The 15,467-nt window shown below is 48.3% G+C and overlaps 1 protein-coding gene across 1 annotated transcript in view; it reads left to right on the top strand.

Annotated features, from left to right (window-relative positions):
* Positions 1 to 15,467, top strand: part of CSMD2 (CUB and Sushi multiple domains 2) — a 658,022-nt gene that overhangs the window by 499,161 nt on the left and 143,394 nt on the right. The window contains exons 29-31 of the mRNA XM_059896727.1: positions 1,524 to 1,711; positions 12,338 to 12,532; positions 13,533 to 13,649. Coding sequence (XP_059752710.1) covers positions 1,524 to 1,711; positions 12,338 to 12,532; positions 13,533 to 13,649 — 500 coding nt within the window. The remainder of the gene's footprint in view (positions 1 to 1,523; positions 1,712 to 12,337; positions 12,533 to 13,532; positions 13,650 to 15,467) is intronic.

Raw genomic sequence — 15,467 nt, 5'->3', positions numbered from 1 at the left:
ATGGAAGGCATTTTGGAAATGATGGAGCCATAATTTGTGACCCAAATTGACCCACTCCCAAACCCTTCCCTGGTGCCCTTTGAAAGAGTCAATGAAGAAGCTGAACTATGGGAGCAAGAAGACCATACCACCCAGCAATGGTGGGGTGACCCTGCAGGTGACACCAGTGTGAGAGGGTGCTGTGTAGGAAGGAGGCCAGTGCACACCTGGCTCCACCTCCAGTCCTCCCAGATCCCCGTCCTGTCTCTCTGCAGCCCTACCCCTTTTGTCCTAGATATTTCATGGCCTCATCTCTTGCCATGTCTTAGCTAAAGGGTAGAACCGCCATTTTGTTCTCAGTCCTGCCAAGTGGAGTGTCTGAGTATCCTAGCCCTTGGTTGGGCTATGAGCCAGTTTGCATCAGCACTCTATTCTCTGCAAACTCATTTACTTCTGTTGTTTCCATCTTTACACCCTTGATTGGCACCCATTGCCTTTGTTGGATGTACAACCAAGAGTGGCACCGCTGCATCATAGGGCACGCATATGTTCAGGTCTAGTAGATACTGCAAAACAGTTTTCCCAAGTGGTTGAACCAATTTACACTCCCACCAGTAGGATACAAGCGTTCCAGTGGCTCCATGTTCTTGCCAGTCCTCGGTATTTTCCATCATTTTCATGCTAACCATTCCAATAGGGTAAATTACACTCAAAAACTCTAATATTCATTCTGCTAAGCTAAGACAGTTTGTAAAATGAGTTTTTTCCTAGACTAGGGTCAGGATTGCTGAGAAAGAGGCATACCTGTGAGAGCCAGGAGTGGGATGAGAGCAGATCCTGAGGAGAGCTAAGAACCAGCCCCAGGGTAAAGGAAAAAAGTGAGGGTCCTTCATCAGAATAGGCCCCTTCCTGCCTGGGAATAGCTCGTGGGGTGGCTCTTTCCCCTCAGAAAAGGGGGTGCAGCATAGACAGTATAAAGACATTAGAGGCAGGTAAGAGACCTGGGTTCTGACCACTCTGTGTGTAGAGCTGGTAACTGATTTTCCCTTCTGTGCACAGTGTAGTAAATATAGACAACAATATTGTGTTATCATCATCAAACTTGCTAATAGGCTAGATCTTAATTATTCCAACCACTAAAAAGAAACGATAATTATGGGATGTGTCAGAGGTGCTAATTATTGCTACAATGGCAATCATAACAATGGACAAATGTATCCAATCAACATGTTGTATGCCTCAAATTTACATGCCATGTCAAATATATTTCAATTTTTAAGAATATTTTAGCTCCAGCTAAAATAGGTTTTCAACTCCAGCTTTCTGGACACCGATACTAGAATCTGGTTCCTCCGCCCAAGGTTGCCTTATCCATCTTCTCTCCCTATTGGGAGGTCACAGGGGTTTCACCCTCCCCCTCCCCACCAGTAGGTCTTGGGTTGGGCGCTGGTGGGATGGAGTTCCTGTCCTTCGGCCGAACCCGAGGCCAGTGCCGTCTTTATTTGACCTTAGTGGGATGGGGGCGGGATGTTTTTGTTCCCCAGCTTTAACTTGGAGCCTGGCTACGACTTCCTCCATATCTACGACGGGCGGGACTCGCTCAGCCCCCTCATAGGAAGCTTCTACGGCTCCCAGCTCCCGGGCCGCATCGAGAGCAGCAGCAATAGCCTCTTCCTCGCCTTCCGCAGCGACGCATCGGTGAGCAACGCCGGCTTCGTCATCGACTACACAGGTGAGGGCCCTGGGAGCAGAGGTGACCGAGAGCAGGGCTGGCCACACCTGGCCAGGGATGGGGAAGGTGTAGTGTGGCGAGGAGAGCTCTGGACGGGATCACGGGGAGCCCGCTGCCACCTGCAGAGCCCCTGCCTCTCTGTGGCCCTCTGGCTTAGTCCCTCACACCCAGGTGCCCCAGGCCTGGGAGCAAAGGAGCCTCACGTTCCTCTTGCACCTCATTTCTGTTTCCACGTCACTACTCCCCTTCGCTCCTTGTTCTATGAGGATCATGCCTAGGTCTTCCTGAGTCTCATAACCTCAGCCCATGCCATCAGCTGACATTTTCGTTGCCACGCCCCTGCATTTGCTGCGGGGTCTGATATGAGGCTCAGTCCTCTCTACCCCAAAGCGTCCCACCCTCCTGGGTAACTTCAGCACCCATGTGGACAGCCCGTCCAGCTCCTGGGGTCACAGTGCCTGGACCTTTGTCCCAAGGCCATTCCTCGGCTATCCTCTAGCTCCTTGTAATAGACTGGACACTTTCTGATACTTCCTGATCACATTTTCTCATCCCTCCAGCTATCCCATCCTTTTATTCTCATTCCACTTTTAGATTAATGAAGGCAAGCTGAACAATGTGAGGGTCAAGAGCCGGGGGTGGGGGGGGGTGGGGGGGGGCGGCAAATTTTTTCTTAAAGGGCCAGAGAGTAAATAGTTCAGGCTTGTGAGCCACACAGTCTATCTCGGTTACTCAGCACTGCCCTTGTAGCATGAAAGCAGCCAAAGACTGAACAGAAAGCAATGGGCATGGCTGTGTTTTAATAAAAATTTGCTTACGAAAACAGGTCTTGGTCCCTGCCCAGTCAAGAGTATTGACAGATCAACTGGGTGCATGGCTCATGTTTGCTGTGTGGCCTTGAGCAAGTTATTTAACCTCTCCGGAACTCCATCTCTTCACCTGTAAAATAATGGTCGAATAATTCCTACAGCACAGAAGCATAATTGATGAGTCCATGCATTAAAGCCCTTGGTCTGGGCTCTGGCATCTTCCAAACATTTTGTAATGTTCACATGGTAGCAGCAGGAGAAGGAGTATTCCAGGCTCTCGAGCGCTCCACTTTCTTCTACTCTGCTATTCTCTTTTTGACCTCTTCTTCTTCTCTAACGAGCCCAGGCCCCGTTATCCAAATCCTAGCTCCATTTTTTGCTTGATTTGTGAGCTCGGCAAATTATTATCTCTTGGAACCCATTTCTCCATCTATAAAATGGTGGTAATAATAGTTATATTGCAGAAGATATTTTATACATATAAATGAAATGTGTGAGGATAATGCCCGATATGGACTAAACACTCTGTAGATCCTGTTGAGATGATCGACTTTATTATTGCTACTGTAACCCAAGTTCACCCAGGCCTCATCAGCCTGTGTGTACAAATGGGGTCACAGTACCAGTTAAAATGAAGAAGCTCCCGGCTCATGTCCCCCACTTGCATAATGTGGGACCTCAGCAACCTTTTAAAGTGTCCCTTAATTAAATATTTGTGGCAACTCCTGGGAATATCTCACACGAGCTCACAAACAATCCCAATCATAATGGTAGTTAACTTAGCGCCTGCCAACTGCCAACACTGTCCTGAGCAGTTCACATCCATCAACTCACCAAAATCCTCATAACTCTCCATCGCTTGCTGTGTGTCAGATACAGTTCTAGAAGATGCTTGGTGTGCAAGTTAGAGAATGTTTTGCCTGTGGTCATCTTTTCTCATGGGGCTGGACTGGGAAGTGGATACTTTGCCATCCTCTCTTCCTCCAGACACCTGCCATTCGATAAGCCTCCTGTACTCAATCTCCACACGCTGATGTCAGAACAAACACAGTCACAAGTTGTGGAATTCTAACCGAAGGCATGATTCAGACTCAGCCTGGGAGCCCCATGGCTCCGCCCACCACCATCCCCACTGCCGTATCATCATCATCATTTTATTATTATTCATCTCTTTAATCACATTCTCATCAGTCCCCTCAATTTTCCTGCCCCCCGATCCTTCCAATGCATAAACCTTGCACAACGGCATCTTTTATTAAATGCACACTCAAGTGGCTGAGCACAGCCAGAAGTCACACAAACATGGCACTTGGAGCCAACACAAGCGATATCCTTTAACCCCAGCCAGGCCTTAGCAATGACCAGAGCCACACCTGACTCGTCCCACCTGGGTCTTCTACATCACAGAGATTCTAAAATTTTACCCCAGATGTCACCACTTCCAGCCTCTTACAAGAGGACTGCATTTCGTCATCCCTGGTTACAGGGGCCACTGGACAGAAACTCCCTCAGCTTCCTCCCTGGCCACCTTGTTCCTGGCAAACTGGCTGTGGCCACCTCTCCCCCAAGTCTTCTCCATGAATCCATGTGCTAGAGCCATACTTCTAGGTCCTCTTTCCCAAAGAAGCCCCTTCCACGTTCAGCTGTTGGCCCAAGACCTTATCTAGAGGGGTCCTCAGATCCAACACACAGCTCCAGAGAATAAAGCCTTCCGGGCTGCCATCTGAACCAGGCAAGCCGCTGAAGGAGGCCAATTACTGGGGAGAGGGGAGGGGGGAGGCACAAGTACCCATGCACCCTCTACCACCTTATGAGGATCTGTGGTACAAGTGCCAAATAAATGTGTCTGCTTGGGGTGGGAGATACCTGGTGAGAACTGGAGCTGCCCTCCTTCCTTCCTTCTCAGATGACACACCTCCTAACATGGGTGATCCCTCTACTATGTCCCTAGCCTCTGGTCAGGTAGCCCATTTGATGGAGCCCAGGGACACCCTGTCTTACCCCATGGTCTCCTTCTCCATATCCCAGGATCCCTGGATTCCTGGAATGGGTCTACTCTGCTACTGGATCCCAAGAACTAGATGATATTCCCCCATGTTCAACATCTGTATAGGGGAAACTGCCATCACTTATCACCTATATGGCCTTAAACAAGTTACTTAACTTCTCTGACATCACTTCCTTGTCTGTCAAAGAGGGACGGTGACACCATATTGAAGGGGTTGTTGTGAGGGCTGGTCAATAGGCACAGCACCTAGCACCATGCCCCATGCCAGTAGGTAGTTGTCACATACTTTGATCCAACTTCTTCCATTCCATTGCCTTTTTCTCCTGGGTGATGGATATTTCATTTGTTCTGCCCTTGTTTGGAAGGGAAAATCTCTCTTCATGGGGCTAGCCCAGTAGAATGAAGTACATTTTCTTTTCTGTTTATTGAAGATATAAAGTATGAATATGATGTTTTGTACACCTATATATGGAAGGGTGGGATATATATATATATATATATATATATATATATATATATATATATGAATGTGGGAAATATATGAATATTCGTGATGTGTGTGTATGTGTGTCCTGTATACTTCTCCAATCCATGGCAAAGAATTTAGACACTCTACTCCATGCGAGTCCATAGAACACCCTGGATTGAGATGGCAGCCCATGGAGGACTTGCACACTGAGGCAGGTGTGTATTCTTAGGAAAAGAAGAATTGACCTCCTCTATCTAGAAGCCATCTTCTGTCCAAAGGCAGAGAGATCCAGGGCTCCACTAATGCTGAGGATCTGGGTCTCCTAGGAGCTGGGGCTTCAAGGGTTCTGCTCTGGGAGGTGTTTGAGGACCCACTTGGAGAGGTGTTGCCAGACTTAGCTGGGCTTAGCCCAGTGAAAACCACTCTCTGACCCAGGTCAACTCCTCCTTTGACCCAAGGTGAACAGACCAGGAGCCTTTCCCCATTTCCCACCAGCTTCCCAAGGGGGAAGCAGAAACAGTTTCACCCCATCTTAGTGAGGAATCATTTAGTTCATATCAAGAAACTCAGACCAACTTAAGCAGAAAAAGGAGTAATTTATTATTAAAAAATGTGAAAAACAGAAACACTTAAACCAACTTGAGACAAAAAGAAGACTTTATTATAAGAAAACAACTAACAGCCAAACTGATTTAAGCTAAAGAGCATTCTGTATTTTAACAATACAGATGATAAACACTCACTCTCACTTAACACCAAAAGAGAATACATTTTTAGAATACAAGAGCCCAAGGACAGGAAGCATGACCTCCCAAGGGGATTACAATCAGGATGGGAAAATCGGAGGTTGAAATCACCCTCCTCCATCTCCAGGGCCACTCCGTCTCCTCCCTGCTCCTTTCTGAGTACATGCTACATTCACCTTTCTCTGCAGGTCAATTTTCATTGCTTCTCCATTCTCCTAGGACAGTAGGACTGCCTTGGCTTTGAATCACTTCCCAGTTTGTAGCCCAACTCCAAATCCCAAAGGACCATCAGATTGACAAGCTTAAGTCAGGTATCCACTGAGTGGTGTCATTAGGTGGATTAGGTGGTGGATTAAGCTTTTGCATAAGGGGCAAAGGCAGATCAGGCATTCTGATTCATTTGTTCACTCAATAATATTTATTGAGCACCTACTATGTGCCAGACACTGTTATAGGGGCTAAGAACAGAGCAGGGAACAAAACAAAGTCCCGGCCTCCATGGAGTTCACATCCTAGGCTGACAGGCATTTCTACTACAAATGGGATGTTGGAAGCCCACCTGATTATAAGGCAAAGATGGGTGGGTGGGGTGGATTTGTAGATGTCTCTGTTCCGTTGCTCCTGGAAGGTGGCTGTGCTGGGTTAGTCTTCTCTGGGCGGGCCTTCTAAGAGATGACTCTGAATGCAGTCATGTCAACTGTGGATTTCTATTACACCATGCTCTGGCACACTTCTCATCTGAATGCAGCCTCCTGGGTAGTTTTACCCTCTGCTAGAAGGATGCAAAGGGAAGGAGGAGGATCCTGTCTTTTGAACACAGTTATTAAAAATGAGCCCCAGGGAGGTTTAGTGTCTTTTTTCAGGCCAGAGAAACCAATAGGATGGGTGGGAGGGACCTTTATTCTTACCTTGCAGCAGGTGTGGTAGCCTCGTCTTTGGGAGGGAGGGACAGGCTAGGACATCCATACACGTGTCTAGTAACCATTCCTTCATTCAACAAATGCTTATTAAGCTCCTACTTCATGCCATGCCCTGTGCTGGATGCAGAGGACACAGCGGTGAACAGAAGTGTCAGGGTCCCCACCCGAGGGGAGTGTAAAGGTGAGTGAGGGAAACAGGCAGTAAATAAGGAGACGAACAAGAAGCGAGAAGCATAAGTTAGGAAAGAACAACCTATCCTAAGAAAGAGCAATGGAGAGCCCACTTCAGAATGGCGAAGGCCTCGCCAAGCAGGTAACACGTGAACAGAGACCTAAAGGTTGAGAAGAAGCTCCCTGTGTAAGAGCAAGAGTGGGGAGGGTTTCAGACAGAGGGATGAAGAGTTCAAAGCAAGTGTTAGAGAATCTGAAATAACTCAGGAAAGGCCAAGATGAGTCAACTTTTACTGAAAGGTACTAAAAAGTACCTATTTTCTCTTTCAAGCCCTTGGAAGTAACACTGTAGGCCTAGGAATTCACACCGGCTTTCCACATCTGCCCCTGCCATGACTACTCCCACCACCCAGCTCTCCCATGGTCTGTCTTTCTAAACTCAAGATCTCTTCATTTATGCTTATTTCAAAGTAACACATGTTTGTTGGAAAAATTCAAATAATACAGAAGCATGTAAGATGTGCTCTAAAAACTTAACATCTCCCCATACTACCATCCCCTGAAGTACCAGTATTAATGGTTTGTTATCTCATTCCAGATGTTTTATATACATATAAATAACATACATTCTGTACCAGAGGTTGGCAAACTTTTTCTGTAAAGGGCCAGAGAGTAAATATTTTGGGCTTAGCAGACCAGATGGTCTGTGTTGGCTTCAATTCTGCTGTTGTAATGCTAAAACAGCCATGGATGATACGTAAACACACGGGTATGGTTGTGTTCCAGTAACACTTTATTTACAAAAACAGGCAGTGAGTCAGTGGACTGTAGTTTGCAGATCCCTGTTCTATATGAATGGGGATCACACCATATATACTAATCTGTAACATGGGTTGGCTTTTTTTTTTTTTTTTTGCTTTGTTTTGGGTTTTGCCCAGCAATAGATCTTGGGCATCTTTCCATATTAGTAGCCAAAGACGTTTGCTATTCTTTTCAAAGGTTGCTTATATTTCAGTGGATGGCTTTAATCCAACCTTTTTAACAAGTTCCTTACTGTCTGGGTTGTTATTTTCAGTATTTTGCTGTTATGGTGTTTGGAAATGGGCCTTATCTATTAGGACAAAAAGAATCTGGTTCTTTTTATTTTCCCATTTTGGAGGGCTTGGGGTTTATTTATTATTATCATCATACTGTTTTAGTCATTTCGTTTTATCATTCACAGCTGAGCTCTGGTTTGGCAGCCTGAAGACCTGATTTTGGTTTTAATTCTACCTCTTAATAGTTGAATGGCTTGGAAAACTCATTTAGCCTCTCTGATCACCACATTCCTCATCTATAACCAGAACAGAAGTGTACCTGGCCCTGCCTGCTTCAAAGGCTATTGTGAGACACAAATAAGAGAACAGATTGGAAATTGCTTTGAAAATTACGAAGTGATAGTCCTGTGTAAGGGGCTATCATCGTTATCATTAGCCTTGTCGTTATTATTAATGTGATAATGCTTGGAATGATGAACTCTTCTTGCTCTGACATGTGAGCAAGGGTAGAATAGAAGCTGTAGTTGGATCACTGAGGTGGCTGTTGATTTTCTAAGCCCAGAGTTGTTCAGCCAATCAACTCAGCATCCATTTATTAAGCCCCTATTATGTGCCAGATAGAGCCCTAGTGCCAAGTTCTGTGCTAGTTGCCAGGGTTATGAGAAGAATAGATGATTGATTTCTGTCCTCTAGGAGTTCAGAACCTACTAGAAAGAAATACCCTTAGACAACCTACCAAGATAATAAAAAAAAGAGAAATGGAATTCTGCCAGAGAGAAGGCAACGTTCAGGACACTTGCTCAGGAGAGGGTGGCGCTGAAAAGTGTAGGAGTTTGCCACACAGAGAAGGGAGGAAAGGACTTTCTGACACAGTGTAAAGTTCGGGACAGTCATACCCAGCTGGGTACACTAGTGTGCCAGGTACCCAAAAGCACAGTTGTTTATATGAGGTGGAAGTCTATTCTTCTTCCTGTAAAAGAAATCTGGATATTGTCATCCAGGGCTGTTGAGGTGGTTCCACCTAGGCTCCTCTTGTTTTTCTGCTCTACCCTGCTGCGTGGTTCCCATCCCCAGGGTTATCTCAGCATCCAAGGTGGTGACTGGACGTCCAGCCATCATGTCTGAGTTCCAAACTGTGGGAAGGAGGAAGGGAGGAAAGAAGGAAGGGTCATTGAGCATTCTCTCACCTGAGTCACCTTCCCTTAAGCAGCCTTTCTAGAAGTCCCACACGTATCCATTTAAGAAATATTTATTGAGTGCCAACCACATGCCAGGCACCGGACCACAGCAATGAACAATACTGGAAAACTGCCTTCGTGGAACCTACATTCTAGTGGAGGGAGATAGAGAAAACAAGGTAACTATATGGTGCATGAGATAATATTGACCTCAGTGCCGAGAAATAAAACAGAGAAGGGTGATGGGGAGTGTTGGGGAGAGGAACATCACAGTTTTAAAGAGCTGATCAGGGAAGTGTCATTGAGCTAAGTCCTAAAAGAGGTAACGGGGGAGCCGTGTGGATGGGGAAATGTTCTGTACACAGAGGTCAATGTGATTGGAGCAAAGTTAGCAAAGGGACACTAGGAATCAAGGTCATAGAGGAGAGGACTGGGGCAGAAGGTACAGGGCCCTGTAGACTTGTAAGGATTTTGGCTTTTACTCTAAGTGAGACGGAAAGCAATGACCTGACCTGACTGTGTTTACTTCTCTTTGGCCAGATCTAGCTGCCTGGAAGGCTGGAAGGTATATATCTTAGCTGGTGCCATGATACACTGGATAAAACCTGGGTTCCATTATAAGGATGAAGTGGGGGGATGGATATTGAGTTCCTCAGCTTGTTCTGCCTCTTATGAGCTATGTGAACTTGGTTCCAAGTTACTTAATTTTTCTGAACTTCAAATAAGATTTGACCCACTCTGAATTTATAAAAAAGACAGATGAAATAGAAGACCTGGTGACAGTTCCCTGTATCTCTGGAATTCACAAATGGGCCACCCAATGGTCAGTTGCATTCTGGCCAGAGCCACTAAGCTTTGGGGGAGGACAGATTTGACGTGTGGGACAAGGTGATACATCACAGGGCACATGAGGAAACCACTGAGGGGTCCTCTGTTAGGTGAGGAGCCATGTTCTGGGTCCCACTTGAGTTTAAATTTAGTAACGTATCCAGGACTGCTCCATCCTAAATAAGCTCTAGGCAAAGACAACGAGCAGGGCCATCCCACCATCAGGGCACAGATGCAGGTGTCTAGACTTGACTGAATCACAGACTCAGAGTCCCATCCCATCAGTCAACGGGCCGATCGGCAGCTGAGCAACACCCTCAAGGCTATGACTGCCTCCTATACACGCAGCTTAAAGGTACCCAGGTGACAAGGACAGACCTCAGCAAAATTCCTCCTGACCTATTCATCTCTGAACTCTGATCCCTTCTGTTCTGGGTCTTTCCTCCTTAAATCTGCTCTTTGAATTTCTGGTTCCTTCTGCAAGGGCTGTCGGCACCTCTTTGTGAATCCCCATCTCTAGACCCTTCCGCAGTGTAGCCTCCAGGGTTTCGATGGTACCCTGATACTCTGTTGCATTCTCCTGACACTGCCCAGCCCTGACGACAGGCCTCTTGACCATCAGTGCTTCGGGAACAAGGAATATGAGGAAAGGCAGCAGTGGATGGAAGTGAACGTTGGCTCCCAAGAGCTGTTCGGGATTTCCAGCTGCTGGGGAGGGAGGCTGTGCAGTGAGTGTCCTTCTCCAGCGACTTGCAGCCGCAGCTGATACTCTCAGTGGCTCAGGCAGCATCAAGTTCACTGTTGTCCAGTGCCCAGGGACAGAGTGGATGCAGCATAGGTGCAGCCGTGGTATGCCTGATTGGGAAGACATACAAGCATCAGTAGTCAAACGGAAAAATACTGCTGTTTTAATAAGCTGGCAAACACTCAGTACCCCAATGCAAAGCCCTGGAAAACTGCACTGGAGATCTGGACGCATCCCGGAGGCTAAAATGGGGTTTCCTACTTTCTTCCTAAATCTAAATATCGGTACCCATCCACTCAGAAGTGCCTGCAAGGTATGGATATAACAGCCTGCAAAGCTGGTATCAGCGCCACCTACCTACCCAGCCAGCAACACAGCCGTCAGCAAAAGAAAGAGAAGAGAAAGCATCTCCAAAAGCGGCCCTGCCTCCCACACAGACAGAAAACCAGGAGGCCGCCATGTTGAGTGTGCAGGGTCAAAGCTGAGCAAAGGTGGACCGGGGCTTCCCTGGTGGCGCAGTGGTTGAGAATCTGCCTGCCAATGCAGGGGACACGGGTTCGAGCCCTGGTCTGGGAAGATCCCACATGCCGCGGAGCAACTAGGCCCGTGAGCCACAACTACTGAGCCTGCGCGTCTGGAGCCTGTGCTCCGCAAGAAGAGAGGCCGCGATAGTGAGAGGCTTGCACACCGCGATGAAGAGTGGCCCCCGCTTGCCGCAACTAGAGAAAGCCCTCGCACAGCAACGAAGACCCAACACAGCCATAAGTAAATAAATTAATTAATTTTTTTTAAAAAAAGGTGGGATGTGCCTAAGCCCTGACCTTCACCACAGTGACCCGGTCACGACTGAGACACGATCCTAGGACTGTCAGCTCCCACCAGCCAGAGCAGCGCGTGCCTCCCCGGCGGGAGGAGCGAATCAGGGGTGAGAGACGGTCTCAGAGCTGTAGCCGCAACTCCCTCCTTTGTGGGTCAGGGCAAGAATGTGGGGAGAAGAAGGGAGATTTCACTCTCCAAAATGACTTCCAGCCCTAGTTTCTTTCTTTTTTTAATTTTTAATTTAATTTTTATTTTGTATTGGAGTAGAGTTGATCTACAATGTTGTGTTAGTTTCAGGTGTACAGCAAAGTGATTCAATTATACATATACATATATCCATTCTTTTTCAGATTCTTTTCCCATATAGATTATTACAGAGTATTGAGTAGAGTTCCCTGTGCTATACAGTAGGTCCTTGTAGATGATGTATTTTACATGTAATAGTGTGTATCTGTTAATCCCAAACTCCTAATATATCCCCCCCACCGAACCTTTTCCGTTTGGTAACCATAAGTTTGTTTTCAAAGTCTGTGAGTCTGTTTCTGTTTTGTAAATAAGCTTGTTTGTATCATTTTTAAGATCCCACATGTAAGTGATATCATACGATATTTGTCTTTCTCTGTCTGACTTACTTCACTTAGTATGAAAATCTCTAAGTCCACCCATGTTGCTGCAAATGGCATTATTTCATTCTCCAGCCCTAGTCTGTAACCAAATTTAGAGAAGTTTCCGGACCTAAAGAGAATACACCCATCAGCTCCAAATCCCCATGCGCTCTGTGGCTAATCAGAGTCAGGGTCTCCCCATAGGTGCTGTGCCCTGGAATTAGGCCACTTATGAGCTCTCTGTGTATATGTGTCTGTGTGTGTATATATGTGTTGTTGTTTTTTTTCCAGAAAACCCACGGGAGTCATGTTTCGATCCTGGTTCCGTCAAGAACGGCACGCGAGTGGGGTCTGACCTGAAGCTGGGCTCCTCCATCACCTACTACTGCCACGGGGGCTATGAGGTGGACGGCTCCTCCACGCTGAGCTGCATCCTGGGGCCTGACGGGAAGCCTGTGTGGAATCATCCCCAGCCAGTGTGCACAGGTGGCGGAGCCCAGGGCTGGGGTGGAGGGAATTAGGGCATCAGAGGCAGAAGGGGCTGGAGGCTAGGGGAAGGGGCAGGCAGGGCACGGGCCTCACAGCAGGGCTCCTTGGGTTCGCCGTGAATGAGAAGGGCTGGGAAATCCCCAGGTGTACCAGTCCCCGTCCGTGTGTCATCTCTCTCAGATCACATAGTGCCCTCACCCCCACTCCAACAGATGTCCTCAGCAGTGGCCCGAGACATGCCAGCAGCCCACACCAGGGAGAGGGGAATCTAAAAGTGACCCTGAGATTGTTCCCGGTCGTAGGGGAAATCACTGAGAGTTCAGATGTGCAAAACTAAGACCAGCAGGGTGGGCTAACTCCAAGGGCAGCTCGGTTAGCCATGGGGTCTTGACAAAAGGGATCGGATGGAGTGCCGGAACTTCAGGAGCATGGCGGCCACCTAAGTTGAAAAGTAAGGAAGCCCCTTAGCCCAGGTGGGAGAGGCTGGCTCTGAGGTCCACCCCTCCTGGAACTGGGACCATGGCTGGGTCGCGTGACTGCTCCCAGCGGGCTGTTCTGGGGAAACCTCTGCTCCTTAGTCGTGCAGACACTAAGTGCCCAGGTGCAGACATCAGCCGTGGGGTGGCAGACCATCTCCGGGTCCCACCTGTAGGCAGAAGAGCTTCCTAAAGTGCTCCCCAAGGCTGGGCCTCCAGGGACCAATGCCAGTGTCACTAGTTAGAGGGCAAGGACTGGCCGGTACCCAGGAGGGCCCTTGATAGCATCGGGGGTGGGGGGCGGTTCAGGCCACATGCCAGGCCAGGGATGGATGTCCTTGGGCAGGGCGGGGCAGGGCAGGGCATGTCCCCAGAATTCCCCTCCTCCACATTAGTGGCTTCAGACCTCAGAGCAGCCCCACCAGGGCCAGAAGGTCAGGCTGAGAGTGAGCAGACAGAGGGTGGACAGCTGATGAGAGGCCCGTGAGGTCACCTGGCCCTCTACCTGATTTCTTTTTCAGCCCCCTGTGGGGGACAGTATGTGGGTTCAGATGGAGTGGTCTTGTCCCCTAACTACCCCCAGAACTACACCAGTGGACAGATCTGCCTGTATTTTGTCACCGTGCCCAAGGACTACGGTATGGATTTTTTTTGTATATTTGTTTATGTTTTCCAGCGCCTTGCAATTCCACTCCAAATTGTATCCACTCCTATTGTGCAAATGGGCCAAGCAGTCTCCCTCAGAGGACAGCTGCATGCCATTGCTCTGCAGTGGGCTGTAGAGTACGCTCCTGATACACAAGGGAGGAAGGGACCAGTGAGACCTGCTGGAACCAAGGGTGGGGTGGTTAGGGAGGAACCAGCCAGGACAGAGGGAAGGCAGGGTGCACCGGGGGCTCCCTAGCCCAGCCCGGGTCTGAATAGAGGTGCTGCAGACCCAGGCCGATTGGGAACCCAGGGGGAGGGTGGCAGAGGGGCAGGAAGAAGGGAAGGAGTGGGACTGAGCTGGACTTGAACGTACAGGTGAGGGAGCTGGGCGCCCCATCATTCCACTATTCCGTCTGTGAGCGGGAGCCTGGTCCAGCAGCAATTGGTAGGATGAGCAAGACAAAAAGAGAGGAGCAGGTGAGTGCCCTGGAAAGGCAGAGAAACCTCCAGATTCCAAGAGACCCCGGCAAAAAGAAGCCAGCCTTGTCACCTGGTTAGCAGTGGGACGGTTAAGAGTCCTGGCAGCTCTGGAAGATTCAGGAAGTTCCTGAGGGGCACAGGCTGACTGTACCCGGGCAATCAGTGACTGGCCGGGCTGCTTTCTCCCTGGATCTCCTCTTTGTAGGAAGAGGAACAACTATTTCTAAACAGAGTTGGCGTTAGTGGGGTAAAGGTCATCTATATATCCTGACCATCTGAGATGGGGCAGCGTGCAGAGAACTGGCTGCTTTTTCCCAAGAGGTAGGATGGACTGAGCATGGGGCAAGGCCTGACCATTCACCAAACATTTATTAAGCACCTCCTAGCGACCTCGCACTCTGCTGGGAACCAGAGCTGCAGAGATGAGAGAGACGTGATTTCTGCCCTCTGTAAATTCCCAGCCTCATCTTTACCCACAGCTCTTGCCATTGGGCACCACTCCCACACCAGCACCTGCACACTCGTGTGCGTGGGCACACGCTCCCCAGCACATTCATGTGGCAGGAGCTTTTGACCTGTAGGATCACAGTTAGAAAAGTACTGAAAGGTTGTCTAATCCCACCTGCCACCCAGAGCCGAATCCTTGATAGCTGGGCTGCACATTGTACTTAATTCCTCCAGTAATAAAGAGCTCACGCCTTTGCAGGCAACCAGCCCCAAGGCTGGGCAGTTTCACTGAGCTTGAACCTGTATGTGGAGAACTGATTCTAGGAGGGGTTGTGATCTGTCCCAAGCATCTTCTCTTTTTTACTGATGCTAAGCCCAGGGATTTAGGTGCAGATTTTTGCCTCAGGTCGGAAATACTTGCCCCAGCCTGTGTCTCAGCCTTAACACCTTCTCCTCATAGATCTTTCTTTGATCCCCTATCTGAAGTGGACTGCCTTGTCTTATCACTTTTCTCCCACTCCCTCTAAAATTTAACACTATCTGAAATTATCTTGTTTATCTATTTGCTTAAGTGTTTTTATTTTTTCACTTTTGACTGTCTCTTCCCACTAGAATGCACACTGTGTGAAATCAGGAACCTTACCCATGTGTTCACCTCTGTAGGGGAGAGTGTGGAAATATCCCTGCCACCACCCCTCACTCAGTGCCCATTTTCAGGGCACCAAAACAGGCTCTCCCTCCTTCTCCTCTGCCTGTGAGCTGAGAGCTAAAACTCTCTCACTCCACTCACTACTATACTCATCGTTGCAAATGCTTTCTTTCCTCAGGCAGTCAACTCCATGGCCTAAGTCCCTCCCAGCCTCAACACACACACACACACA

Source organism: Balaenoptera ricei, chromosome 1, assembly GCF_028023285.1.
Source record: "Balaenoptera ricei isolate mBalRic1 chromosome 1, mBalRic1.hap2, whole genome shotgun sequence".
NCBI classification, from domain to species: Eukaryota; Metazoa; Chordata; class Mammalia; order Artiodactyla; family Balaenopteridae; genus Balaenoptera; species Balaenoptera ricei.
This window is presented reverse-complemented; position numbering and strand designations above follow the sequence as displayed.